Below are 15,608 nucleotides of genomic sequence, written 5' to 3' on the forward strand. Positions count from 1 at the left end.
TTTTGGGGTTTTCCTCTATTTAACTCCCATTATCTCAGCAAATAATGTACGTAGAAATCTGACATTGTGTATGGGAACTACATATAGCAGTTATAAAGGTCTGATAAGAGACATATAGGAGACTGGTAGTTTTCAGTAGTCATGGTGAATGCCTACATTCATCGAGAAATTGCCAAACTCCTGTTGCTACTGGACCAATGGGATGACGTTAAATTGCAATGAAAATTTAATTATACCCGTAACATAAAAGAAATAACAAACAATACTTATAATTAAATTTGAAACATACTTACTAATAATAACATTAAAAGTTCATATTTTATTTTGAATTATTTTTTTGGTTAAAACAAATTACTAATACAAAATGACATCACCAGGTATGACGTTCCCCGACGACGTAATTTTTACATCCATCGGGTAATGAACAAACTCTCGTTGCTATGGCTGGACCAATGGGATGACGTTATTTAAGGATTGTCTGTTATTTCTTTTACGTTCATCAGGGTATGAACAAAAATCAACCGCAAACTATGTGAATCGGTGAAGCCGTTCTCACATAAGATTGCGGATGATTTTTTTTATATATATACCCAGAGGAATGTAAAAGAAATAACAGACAATATTTATTAGAATTAATTTGAAACATACTTACTAATAATATTAAAAGTTTGATATACCAGGCTGCAACAAAAAATAGCCCGAAGGGCCCACCGATGGGGATAGATCCAAAACCAACTGCGCATCAAGTGAGTGCTTTACCACTGGGTTATGTCCTGCCTCTGCAGTTACAGTTAATAGCCAATATCCTGCTATTAAATATTTTATAAAGTGAGTCAGTGGTGATGGCAAAGTGTTGGAGTTGATGACAGGATAAAGTACATGTTTAACATTATTGTTGGTGATTCAGTAGTAGGACCACTCCAATATCAAGCAGCCTTCGAAATAAGCACTTGACTGTTTGTCTTGACAAATGAAAATCTTCTCGGAACAAGCATAATTAATGTCAATGTTTATCCAGGGCACACATAAACATTTACAATGCAGTTTTATTTCGAAAAATCAAACACATTGCACTTGTATTTAAATAAAACAAACCACATGGCTGACAAATAAAACCCCTGTAATTAGGAAAACGTCTAAGGCAAAAAAATCATGCTGTTGAAAAAAATCCTGAATATAGTCTGAAGCAAAAAAATAAAAAGTGTCTTGGAGAATTAAAAAATCCACAGCAATATAATATTATAGGGATTGCAAGTAAATGCCTATATGTATTTGTTCATTGGATTTTTTTTGTTTAATTCTGCTTATTTCTACTGCTGTTAAGAGCAATATTTAAAAAGATTTACACAGGGCTGGAATAGTCTATTTTCACTGTGTGGATGAGTGTGTGTTCATAATTGAAACTGTGTCAAAAACTGTCAAAAATACTTAATATTAAATTCCGAAACGACAGAACACGCACCTTTAAAATACATCATAATATTCTCTCAAAAGCACAATATCAAGCTATGGAGTTGTTTGGGACCATACTCAAAGTATGTATCATGTGTAATCACCCGGGGGACAGTCTAGTCTATGCTCTGAAGACAGTCTAGTTTTTTGTAAAATATTGATGTTCTGCTATGCCAGTGTTTAAAGTTTGTCTTAGAGAGAAAACCCGCTTCATTTTTCCATTAGTAGTAAGGAATCTTTTATATGCACCATCCCACAGACAGGATAACACATACCATGGCCTTTGACATATCAGTCATGGTCCACTGGCTGGAACAAGAAATAGCCCATTGGGCCCACTGATGGGGATCGATCTCAGACCGTGCATCAAGTGAGTGCTTTACCACTGGGCTACATCTACCCACCTCACTTGAAAAGAAAGTCAAGTATTTTAAAGAAAATTTCACCAACTTTAATTTTGACTTTGGTCTAGGGAGGTCAGAGCATTGATATGTTCATTATTATAAATTTATTAATTACCAAGTTAAGTAGAGAATAACAGGGTTGGAACAGTCCATTTTCACTGTGTGGATGTGTGTGTGATCATAATTGAAATTGTGTAAAAAATACATCATAATATTCTAACTGTCAAAAGCACAATATCAAGCTATGGAGTTGTTTGGGACCATACTCAAAGTATGTATCATGTGTAATAACCCGGGAGACAGTCTAGTCTATGCTCTGAAGATAAAAATATGTAAAATATCAATGTTCTGCTATGCCAGTGTTTAAAGTTTGTTTTGTTTAAAGACAACACTAGAGTACATTGATTTATCATATAATATCTTACATTTTCAGTGCAATAAAGTATGTGATATTTTTCAGATCACATACTTTAAGAATTTGATAACTTTGCAAATTAGATGTAAATTAGTCGAGGTCTCGGCACTAGGTTTATTGACATTAAGCAAAAGTACTTGGGTGACACTCCATCATTGACGTATGCATTCATAGTCATCAAATAAAAACATTTCAATGGCAATTTGACAATGAAAGCTGTCCAGCGTTCAGAAAACAAAAAACGTCAGGCATAACTTTGTTTTGATGTAAGGACATCCAAAATGACGTCATTCGAGTTTGACGTCATTTCCATTAAAAAACGGACTGTAATTAAAGTTGCGTGTACAGTTTACAAAAACACGTTGTATTAAGCTTGAGCTTATATAATAAAGAGATTACCCTGGTGTATTTCGGTATCGTCAATATCATATATTAGGAATAAAAATAATGTATCATGCTCGCATAATACAATTTTTATTCCTAATATAAAACACTCTGGTAATAACCTCTATTTATTAATCATAGGCTATTGGATTTTAAACATTTGGTAATTTGGAAATATATTCTTAGAGAGGAAACCCACTACATTTTTCCATAAAAATTAAGGGTATATAAAGCTATTATTTCTGTTATTTTAGCTACATTTTACGAGAACCTAGAGGTCAAACGAGCGATTTTGTAATGTAGCTATGCATGTGTAATGTAGCTATGCATGTGTAATGTAGCTATGCATGTGTAATGTAGCTATGCATGCGACGTCAAATGTATGATGTCAACATTGATAATCTGCTAGTATACCTGTATGTCTTTGCTTTAATGGGAGGGCGGGATGTAGCCCAGTGGTAAAGTGCTCACTTGATGTGTGGTCGGTCTGGGATCGATCCCCGTCGGTGTGCACATTGGACTATTTCTCGTTCCAGCCAGTGCACCACAACTGATATATCAAAGGCTGTGGTGTGTGCTATCCTGTCTGTGTGTGCATATAAAAGATCCCTTGCTACTAATAGAAAAATGTAGCGGGTTTCCTAAGACTGTATGTCAAAAATTAACAAATGTTTGAAATCTAATAGCCAATGATTAATATCAATGTGCTCTAGTGTTGTCGTTAAACAAAACAAAAGTTTTTGCTTTAATCAAACAATATAATCGGCTGATAGAAACAGTGATTGCAGGATAAAAATTAATTCATGTCAGGGTAGATTAATTTCAACTTATTTTCATGCTTACAGGTATATCCAATTAAGGTTCAAGCACACTGTCCTGGGCACACACCTCAGCTATCTGGGTTGTCTGTCTAGGACAGTGGGTTAGTTGTTAGTGGTTAGTGAGAGAGAAGAGGGTGTAGCAGTCTTACACCTACCCACTGAGTCATCTGGGTGAGAGCCGGTACTGGGCTGTGAACCCTGTATCTACCAGCCTTACATGTATGTCCGATGGCTTAACCACGACACCACCAAGGCCGGTCATTGTTATTAAAGCTGGTGTGTGGGAAAGCAAATGCTTTCATGTCATTTCAAGTCATGATTTCTTTTAACATGCACACTTTAAGTATGGTCCCTTTTCAACTATCTGTCAAATTTTACCTGCAAAACAATGTTATGACAACCTTACAACAAGTTATATAGCGCTCCCACCTTGTCCAGTACTGAATACTTAACACAAACAACGCCCAGCAACACAACGGCAGCCACGACTACTAAGGCAGTGACGACGAAAAACGACCAACGACGATGATGACTCGCCGGCGTCTTGTTACAGAATTTCTCACCGGTGACCTTCACACTCGCCTCTTCGCCAACACTCTTGTCGAGATGGAAAAACGTCACTGCATTCTGAGTTAATTTTTCAGCCAGCGACCGTGGCGTGAATCGATCTCCGACCATACAGCACATCATAACGAGCATGGACGGCAAGCTACATGGTTCACTGTAATTGTCCTTGCAGTGTTTGAGCATGATGTCGAACGATTTGTGCTGCGTATCGTCCGTGAACTGTCGGGGGTACCAGTCGATGTCCGTGCATCTGAACACACTGTGGTACGGTGCAGCACTGCCTAGGAGTAATCTGTCAAATGGCACATTCGTTTCTTCATCGCTGTCCGTCAACCACTTTTTTATGCAACTATTTTGAGGTAAAAAAACATTGCCTGAAAAGGGAAAGAGAGAGCGAGAAAAGAATTAAAATGTCGACTGAAATATGCCGATTTGAAATTTAGTTTTTCAGACAAAAACAAAAATCTCTATGATGTAACCAGTCTTAAAATTTCTATATCCCCACCCCCAAATAAAAAAAATTACAAATAAATTGTGTGTGAATTAAGTTTTATATTACAACAAAAAGTTTGTTTTGTTTAACGACACAACTGGAGTACATTTCGGAGATAAACCATATTGAATTTTTAGATTTGTGGGTGTTATTGTCTATTTGATTTTTTACCTCAGGCTAACACCTTCGGTCAAAAATGACATTTGCGGGCATCAAATAGACAATAACACCCACAAATCTAAAAACTCAATATGGTTATGTCCATTGTAAACTGAATGGTTTTTCTACGGAACTAACTGTATATTTGGTATTTCTTGAAAACAAATACCTGGCTACAATCTAACTGTAGACCCTTGAATCGTCAACTTTGCCTGTTCCAATTGCTAATGACGTCATTAGCTTTCCAGGTGTTATTTTCATTTGATCCCAGAAAAAGAATGTAATTAACCAATCACAATACAGAACACACTCGCCATCAGTTTACTATCATCGGCTATTCGATGTCAAACATATGGTGATCTTTTGACAGTCATAGAGAGGAAACCTGCTGCATTTTTCCATTAGTAGCAAGGGATGTTTTACATGCACCATCCCACAGACAGGATAGCACATACCACATTCTTTGATATACCAGTCATGATGCACTGGCTGGAACAAGAAATAGCCCAATGGGCCCACCATTGGGGATGGTTCCTAGATCGACTGCGCATCAAGTGTGCTATCTACTGACCGTGTATGTAGATATAGAAGCCTTCTTGTACACACTGTGCTATCTACTGACCGTGTATGTAGATATAGAAGCCTTCTTGTACACACTGTGCTATCTACTGACCATGTATGTAGATATACAAGCCTTCTTGTACACATTTCGCTATCTACTGACCGTATATGTAGATATAGAAGCCTTCTTGTACATATTTCACTATCTACTGACCGTGTATATAGATATAGAAGTCTTCTTGTACATATTTTACTATCTACTGACCATGTATGTAGATACTATCTACTGACCGTGTATGTAGATATAGAAGCCTTCTTGTACATACTGCGCTATCTACTGACCATGTATGTAGATATAGAAGCCTTCTTGTACATACTGCACTATCTACTGACCATGTATGTAGATATAGAAGCCTTCTTGTACATACTGCACTATCTACTGACCATGTATGTAGATACTATCTACTGACCGTGTATGTAGATATAGAAGCCTTCTTGTACATACTCCGCTATCTACTGACCGTGTATGTAGATATAGAAGCCTTCTTGTACATACTTCGCTATCTACTGACAGTGTATGTAGATATAGAAGCCTTCTTGTACATACTGCACATCTACTGACTGTGTATGTAGATATAGAAGCCTTGTACATATTGCACTATCTACTGACCGTGTATGTAGATATAGAAGCCTTCTTGTACATATTTCACTATCTGTGCCTTGTTTTCTGGAACGAAGCTCACGACCACGTCCACCAGCTGATCCTTGTATTTCTGCAGCAGCGATAACGTCTCAATGTGCGCCTGTTTCTCAATCACAACCAATGGCTTCTTTAACTTGATCGAAAGTTGAATCTTAAAACAAATAATAATAAATGGTTACAGTATGGTGTGTTTCCTGCATTGTAAGATGTTTCCAACTAATAAAATCTAAAACTACGCATTAAATTAATTTTCTTGTTTAGAATATCAGTGTCTATATATTCAATGTGTTTCTGGTCATCTTAATATTTGTAAAAAGCCCAAACTGGATTTTGTCTTCAAATACTTTTGTACGTACGAAGAAAAAAATATTTTAGTAAATTAATTGAACGATCAGAAACACATTTAATATTTTATACAGAAAAATATACAGTCGTTAAAAGTCTGTTAGTCTATAACATCTTAAAAATTGCAGCAAACCCAGGAATGTCCCTATAAGAGGGAGAAAGCGGCTCGTTTCTCAATCACAACCAATGGCTTCTTTAACTTGAAACTGGTGTAACAAAGATCGTGGTATGTACTATGCTGTTTGTGGGATGGTGGATATAAAAGATCCCTTGCTGCTAATCGAAAAGAGTAGCCCATGAAGTGGCGACAGCGGAATTCCTCCCTCAATATCTGTGTGGTCCTTAACCATATAACCATAAATAAAATGAGTTGAGTGCGTTGTTAAATAAAACATTTCCTTTCTTCCTTCTTTAACTTGATCGAAAGTTGAATCTTAAAACAAATAATAATAAATAGTTACAATATGGTGTGTTTAATTAAGAGGAAGAAAGGGTTTCTTCTTCTAAACTACAACCAACTTAAACTTTAACTTGATCGAAAGTTGCATCTTAAAACAAATAATAAATGGTTACTGTATGGTGTGTTTAATTAATAGGTGCATGTCTGCTTTTATCTTCTGAATCATTAACAAACAGCTTGTTTAATTTGAGAAAGTAGAATTAACTCTAAATGGCACTAAAATCTTGGGGAGGGATGTAGCCTAGTGGTAAAGCGTCCGTTTGATGTGCGGTCGGTCTGGGATCGATCCCCGTCGGTGGACCCATTGGGCTATTTTTCGCTCCAGCCAGTGCACCACGACTGGTATATCAAAGGCTGTGGTATGTGCTATCCTGTCTGTGGGATGGTGCATATAAAAGATCCCTTGCTGTTAATCGAAAAGAGTAGCTCATGAAGTGGCGGCAGCGGGTTTCCTCTCACAATATCTGTGTGGTCCTTAACCATATGCCCGACGCCATATAACCACAAATAAAATGTGTTGAGTGCGTCGTTAAATAAAACATTTCCTTCCTTCCTAAAATCTGGAATTCTAACAGCACTCAGAGGTTCCCAGCTCCCTCTGGATATATATTAACGTATGTTTTCACCTGTTTTTCAAATGCATAAAGCTGCTGTGACTGGGAGGAACTCAGCTCGTCTGTGCTTAGATCCAGGCCACACTCTCCGATGGCCACGCAGTGACCGCTGGAAGCTATCTGCGTCAACTGAGTCTCTGCCTCATCAGTCCAGAAAGGTGCGTGCTTCGGACCCAAACCTAAAATATCATTATTGTCTCAGCCATCACTTATAACAAGGAAAATAGTCTTCATATTTTCTCATATATTTTGTTCATATTTTGCAGTTAGCACTGAGAAAATACCTGAAAGAATATGATTATAGACCTTGCCATCACTTATAACATGGAAACTAGTCTTCATATTTTCTCATATTTTTTTCATATTTTGAAGTTACACACTCAGAAAAATATCTCATTGTTGTAACACATCATATTATTGGATCTTTCTTTAAAACATTTTCTTATTTTTCTTATTTAAAATTTTATTTTATTATTATTTAATATTATTATTATTGAGCAATGTAGCCCTTACTAATCAATGACTTTGTTGGTACTAAATATGACAGCGTAGTTCATTTAAAAAACAACAAAATGTGGTCAGGAAAACACAGTAATTGGGAATAATGGCTGTAAATACCAGACAGGTAATGTCAAATGGCATGTAAGTGCGACTTTATCAGGGTTTTTTTTGCATATTTTAAAACCAAATTAACTTATCTAAAATATCATAAAAATTAGAAAAACCTACAAAAATAGGTATAAAAAATAAATAGTAACATTATTTTATGTATTTATAACAAATTTAAGTGAAAATATGTGAGTAAAAGTTATAAATTTGTACCCACTCAACATGGGTCTTGTCAAAAATTAATCCAGTAGCTAGGGACCAATTTCACAACACAATCGTAAGCCAAGTTTTGCACGTAAACGTAAATTTACGACTAAATCACAATTCTTCTTATTATTATAGTAGCACAAATATTGTTAGAAGTACACGTATTTCACGTTCTTGTGTCCTTAATATGCTCCATTTTCCGTAATGATGTCATTTTCTGCATGAAATGGACGTCAAACACGTGTAAACTGGTATAACTGATAAACACAGACGTAAACTTACGATGTTTTGTGAAATTGTCTCCAGAAGGCTACGGTTCAAGCATGCTGTCCTTAAAAAGACACCTCGGCTACATGTATGTGGGCTGTCTGTCTAAGTGTTTCTGCCAGAAAGACATTTTTGGGTATGGCGCTATGGAATTGAATGCAATCACAGGTAACAGGAGGTATGGAGTGCCTCCCCCATAAAGAAAATTAGTTACGTTTAGGGTTAGGTTAAGAAAATCATACAGTAATGATAAGATTAATTATTAATTTTGTCAAAAGGTTAACTTTAAAAATAAATCTGTAAAACATTGGGGTATTGCACCATATCCATTTTACCCTCTGGCAGAAACCCTGCATATATTTTAGACCAAAACAAAACACAGAACAATTAAAACCTATAAATATTAAAATAATACTATGAGATGTGTAAACAAAATAAAGAAAATTAACACACATAGCATTTTAGCTCTAATTTTATGGTAACAAACCACTTGCTAACACATGTGAATTTTCATCCTTAACTTAATTAAACTGTACCTGCAGTACAAAAAAGAGAGCCTGAAAATAGTCTACAAAGACCGAGTGCTTGTTCACACTGGTGCACGTTTGCTCCTAGGACAACCATTTTCTTTACACCTGAAATAGTAATTTTAAAACACGTTAAGAAATATTTCTGAAAGAAAGAAAGAAATGTTTTAACGACGCACTCAACACATTTTATTTATGGTTATATAGCATCAAACATATGGTTAAGGACCACACAGATAATGAGAGGAAACCCGCTGTCGCCACTTCATCGGCTACTCTTTTCGATTAGCAGCAAGAGATCTTTCATATGCACCATCCCACAGACAGGGTAGTACATACAACGGCTTTTGATATACCAGTCGTGGTGCACTGGCTGGAACGAGAAATAGCCCAATGGGCCCACCGACGGGGATCGATCCCAGACCGACCACACAATGAGCGAGTGCTGAACCACTGGGCTACGTCCAGCCCCGAAACATTTCTGAAGACAGAATCAACTGAAAATAGTATTTTATTTCATTCTTTCAGATGTCTATTTACTGTACTAAATAAAATTTATCAAGTTTCAACTTGGGGACAAAGACAAAAGGAATATTTGCCAGTTATTGGGGGGGTGGGGGGGGGGGGGAAAGTTTGTTTTGATTAATGACACCACTGGAGCACATTGATTTATTAATCAAAGGCAACTGGATGTCAAACATTTGGGAATATTGACATATAGTCTTTGAGAAGAAACCTGCTAAATTTTTTCACCAGTAGCAAGGGATTTTTTATATACACCATCCCACAGACAGGATAGCACATACCACGGCCTTTGACATACCAGTCGTGGTGTACTGGCTGGAACGAGTAATAGCCCAATGGACCACTGATGGGGATCGATCCTAGACTGACCGCACATCAACCGAGCGCCACATCCCATCCCTCAGTTATTGGGGGAAAAAAGAAAGGAACGGTTGCTTATCAGGTGATCATTGTGAAACTTGGTCTATAGAAAGAAAAGGATAAAAGAAATGTTTTACTTAACAATGTACTCAACATTATTTTAATTACAGTTATATAGCATCAGATATATAGAACCACAGATATAATTGGAGAGGAAACCTGCTGATCCTAGACCGACCGCGCATCAAGGGAGCACTTTACCACTGGGTTACATCCCGCCCTCTAACCCCGAAATAAGAAATAAAATCCTCACCACAGCTTTGAGCACGTTCGATGACATTGAGTGCGTTCTTGGAGAACTTGGGATGCGTCAGATAGACCCCGGCATCAAACAGCTTGTAGAGGAAGGGCATAGACCGGAGAGAGTTGTACTGGTTGGGCGACGGCGTCTTGAACACACCCGTCTCTTCCTGCTGCCACCTGGTGGATTTCGAGATCTTGAAGTCTTCGCTTAGCACCACGGTAATCCGGTGACCTTTCATGTTCCTGCGAAAAATAACACAAAACAAGCATTTTAATATTCTTACTCCCCCATTAGTGAATGAGTGAGTGAGTGAGTGAGTGAGTGAGTGAGTGAGTGAGTGAGTGAGTGAGTGAGTGAGTGAGTGAGTGAGTGAGTGAATGAATGAATGAATGAATGAATGAATAAGTTTGTTTTGTTTAATGACACCACTAGAGCACATTGATTTATTAGTCATCGGCTGTTGATGTCAAACATTTAGTAATTTCTGACATATAGTCTTAGAGAGGAAACCTGCTACATTTTTCCAATAGTAGCTAGGGATCTTTTATATGCACCATCCCACAGACAGAATAGCACATACCATGGCCTTTGGTATACCAGTCATGGTGCACTGGCAAGAATGAGAGATAGCCCAATGGGCCCACCAACAGGGATCAATCCCAAACCAAACGCACATCAAGCGAGCGTTTGACCACTGGGTTGCATCCCACCCCAATGAATGAATAAATGAACGACAACCAAGCACAAAAATTCACATCGGCTGTTGGATGTCAAATCCCTGTCAATGGCTGCATCTACTAAATAACAAAAGTGTCAGTATTCTGACCATGTGATTTCTGACCATGTGAACTTGCAAAAATTCTGTTCTTTTCAAACAAAATATCAATTAATACATTGAAATATTTTGCCAATTAAAATAACATTTGTTAATTGTTTTTAAAATTTGTAACTGGCGAATCTGACAAGTGTCCGAGCTAGCCCAGATAGTTTTAAAAACTCACCGTCCATTGTAATTCAGGAAGTCGTTCACCAGAGTTATGGGAATACTGACAGCAGCAAATCCTTTTTGTTTGCCTTTCTTGTCGACTGCAATTCTGAATGACACATCGTGTTTTTTTATCAACTGACTGAAGCAGTCCTTCAAATCCTCTATAGTTGTGTCTTTACGAATATTACCTGGAAAACAAAAACCCCATCAAACAAAGAAAAGGAATGTTTATTAAAGTTTCTTTTGCTTTGCTTAACGACACCACTAGAGCTCATTGATGTATTAATCATCGGCTATTGGATTTGACAAATGAAACACATTTGGTAATTCTGACATATAGTCCTAGAGAGGAAACCCACTATATTTTTCCATTAATAGCAAGGGATCTTTTATATGCACCATCCCACAGACAGGATAGCACATACTACGGCCTTTGATATACCAGTTGTGGTGAACTGGTTAGAATGAGCTTCATGCGAGTGCTTTACCATTGCACGATGTCCCATTTCAGGTATGTTTGTTATAATAAAACCTAAGTACATTTCAAACTACACCATGGCAATTTGATGTCTACCATAAGGTTATTTCCACATTTGGTCAAGACTCAAGAGAGAAAGAGAGGAAACATACTGCTTCCACATAGGCTGCAAGGGATCTCTTGTAATCACTTTATCATACAGGACAGTGCATACCATGGAGGAAATATATTAATGGTCTCACCCTGTACATTGCCAAATTAGTCCATAATTGAACTGCTAATGTTTTGGGTACAATGGGCTATTCCTCTTTCCAACCAGTGCACTGCTAATTTTTTTGGCACATTTGGGCTATTCCTTATTCCAGCCAGTGCATCACAACTGGTATATCAAAAGCTGTAGTATGTGATATCCTGTCTGTGGGATGAGCCATATATTAAAAAAACCTTGCTCCAAACAGCAAAATGTAGCAGATTTCCACTCTAAGACTACATGTCAGAATTACCAAATGTTAAGTTACCTTTTAACTGAAGTGGTGGAAGAGGTGTGTATAATGTATAATTAGGATTTACACACTTTTTTATCAACCAAATTCCATGACATATGAATTCCATGACTTTTTGAAAGCTTTTTCCATGACCTTTCTTAGAATTTTCAATGATTTTTCTGCAATCATTAAGACAATAATATTAAAAAAGATTATTATTATTATTATTTTAATCCATACCGCCTTTCTGGTATTTTAAACTGGTAAAAATTAATGTACCATGAAATTTATTACTTTCCATTACCAAACTCAAAACGACATTTGAAAATTGAAAGACTTTCCAGGAATTTCATGACCTATTTATCATATCTATAGTATGTGGAATGTGTGTCATTGTAATGGTTTTATCATGATTTCTGTTTGGACAAAATATTGGTAAAATCTATTGGTTGGAGAATAATTTATTGTAGTTGTTATAGGGAGAGTAAACTCAAACATGAGCCTTATGTGTTGGAAAGATGCATACCCGGACCACCAACACATACTGACACTTTAAGAAATGAAAAATACATCATTTTAGAGTTAATTAAAAAATGTGATTATTCCTGCTAATTGAGGACAGCCATTTTCTTTCGTTTTCGTGGCATCCGGTACTATAGTTTGGGGTTCCGACCCAATTCCTGTATGCACAGTGTAAACAAATGCTCTAATTTATGACAAGGCGCTTCGCTTTCATCAACCTGACTTGTAAAACAACATAAATGACTGGATAATATAATAAACTATTTAACTAAATATATTTCAATTTGCATTAATAGAACGAAATGGGGTTATAGTATTTTTCTCTCTTAAAAAAAAAAAAAAAAAAAATATATATTATTAGGCCTATTGGTAGGGTATGTTGGAGCAAAAAAGACCACTCACAATACCCAAGTGATAATTTTCTTTTCTGTGGGACTACGTAATTGGTCAGTTTTGTGATTTTAGATGGGAAAGTCTACTTAATCAAGGGTTTTACATAATTATTTACAGTAATAAAGCAGGACAGCTGATAATGCCCATTATCATTTTAGAGGTGGTTATGCAGTTATCCCACAATACCACTTGATCTTACTAAAACAGGCACATATTTTTGTTTGTGTCTAGACACCCTGACTGGTAACCGTCCAAAATATACATCTGCCAATCAGGAACCACAGGTACAAGCCATGAAAAGAAAAGACCAATTAACTAAGGAAACACTCTGATTATCATTTCAGTACGTGGGTTAATGCATGGACAAAACACAATACAGTTATTTCAACACTTTGACAATGGTGGTTTATTTTGTATTGAAGAATAATATATACTTACTGATGGCTTACTGGGATGGATATTAGTACAGAACATTGCGATGCATCCGCAAAAATCAGGTACGTTTTGTTTCTTCAGTTTCTAAGACTAATTCCTGACGTGACATGTTAAGTATTACGTAACCACCAGCTCACCAGAGGGCTTATTCACTGGGATGGTACAAAATGGCTGTGCCTGTTATATATAACAGCGGTCACATTTAACCATTTTATTAATTAAAGGAACATTCCTGAGTTTGCTGCAATTTTTAAGATGTTATCGACTAACAGAAACTTTTTAACGATTGTAATTACATATATAATATATTTTTCTGCATAAAATATTAGTGGCTGTATATTAAACGTGTTTCTGATCGTTCTAATATTTGTACTAGGTTAAATTTCATTTTATTTCCTAAAAAAGATTTTTTCGTATGTACAAAATTATTTGAAAACAAATTCCAGTTTGGGCTTCTTACAAATATTAAGACAACCAGAAACACATTGAATATACAGACACTGATATTCTAAACAATAAAAAATGTTTAATATGTAAGTTTAATCGCAGAAATATTTTATTAGTCAAAAACATCTTACAATGCAGGAAACTCGGGAATGTCCCTTTAACTATATGATTATACTTGTTGATATTAAGCAATAATGTACATTATATATTGCTGAATATGCATACCAGTCCAAAAGTCTTGCTTAAGCATTCCTTTAACAATGTGGTTAGGACTTTAGGTAAAAGCAGATACAGAAATTTTAGCAGAGGGGTGTTTAGCTATGGGGTGTCTAGACTGTGCCAAGAAGTGTATAGTGGGGTAGAGTCATGTTACTCCAGAAAATTTAGTGATAAAATGTTCGGGTTAAGCCCCGAAACCTACTCCCTGCACATATGCAAGTAAGGCATAAATATAAAATAGACAAACAATAAAAATTAAATATAAAAAAAAACATTAAAAAAAACAAGAAATATAGCTTTACACAGATAGAAATATCGGTTTAGCCTACTTTCGGGTGTGGTTAGTCCAAAACGGTCCATGACAAGTCGGTAGATTACTAGATAGGGCCTACTGATCTATTACTGCCATATCTAAACTAGCATGTGGTAATGTGGAAGGGTCATAGCGCCTCGAACCCTAAACCTTCGACAAATAGTATAAAGACTACACAGAATTATGAATATGTATATTAAGCTGCAAAGTGAAAAATAATTAAAAATTGATTGTCATCGATTGCGTTTCTACATCAGCAGACGACAACACAAACACAAATAGTTAAACAAAAACAATTACCTATTACAATCTGTTTTACAGGTGACATAAACAAAGATGAGTCTATTTTTGACATTGTTGCTCTCTGTTTAGCCTACATACAATACATGATATAACAGATTTCGCAACAAATCGGCATCGCTTCCTTTTCTTTTGCTAACGCAGATTTAATTTTTGTTTACTACATAAGAGTTATCTCCCCATGTAAGGTGACAGAGAAGCAAATTGGCCAATCAGTGTTCCGTTATCCTCGAGTTGTGTCCGGTGATTACCAAGAGAAAGTGTAAGAAGCGCGGTAAATTTGTATATGCTTTGGCAACTAAACTATTATAAAAACATATCTAAATTACGAAAGGATATATTAGTCTGTGTTACTTCAGACAACTTTATTTCAGAAGCGAACTTTTCATTATGTTAGATAATCAAAAATAAAGTGCACAAAGGATAAAATACAGATCTGCAATTCAATTCTAAAATAAATACTTAAAGGAATGTTTAAGCAAGGCTTTTGGACTGGTATGCATATTCAACGATATATAATGCACATTATTGCTTAATATCAACAAGTATATTATTATATTTAATTGATAAAACGGTTAAATGTGACGGCTATTAGATATAACGGACACAGCCATTTTGTTCCATTCCAGTGGCGAGCTGGTGGTTACGTAATACTTAACGCGTAACGTCAGGAATGAGTCTTAGAACTAGAGAAACAAAATCTATATGGATTTTGCGGGATGATAAAATAGTCATGCAATGTTCTGTAGTGATATATATCCCAATAAGCCTGCAATAAGTATATATTATTTTTCAATACAAAATTAAACACCATTGTCAAAGTGGCTACACAAGTCGAAATAATTGCATTA

General features: G+C 36.1%; 1 protein-coding gene across 1 annotated transcript; it reads right to left on the reverse strand.

The window, feature by feature from the left end:
* Nucleotides 1–3,612: 3,612 nt before the first annotated feature.
* LOC121390562 (3'-5' ssDNA/RNA exonuclease TatD-like) lies at nt 3,613–14,891 on the reverse strand. The gene is made up of 7 exons (XM_041522406.1): nt 14,758–14,891; nt 11,179–11,353; nt 10,187–10,419; nt 8,998–9,096; nt 7,391–7,557; nt 5,927–6,110; nt 3,613–4,417 (listed from the first exon to the last, which is right to left on the reverse strand). Exons 1-7 carry the CDS (start codon nt 14,810–14,812, stop codon nt 3,879–3,881), a joined length of 1,452 nt encoding a protein of 483 aa, XP_041378340.1. The 5' UTR covers nt 14,813–14,891; the 3' UTR covers nt 3,613–3,878.
* Nucleotides 14,892–15,608: the final 717 nt, after the last annotated feature.

Source organism: Gigantopelta aegis, chromosome 15, assembly GCF_016097555.1.
Source record: "Gigantopelta aegis isolate Gae_Host chromosome 15, Gae_host_genome, whole genome shotgun sequence".
NCBI lineage: Eukaryota > Metazoa > Mollusca > Gastropoda > Neomphalida > Peltospiridae > Gigantopelta > Gigantopelta aegis.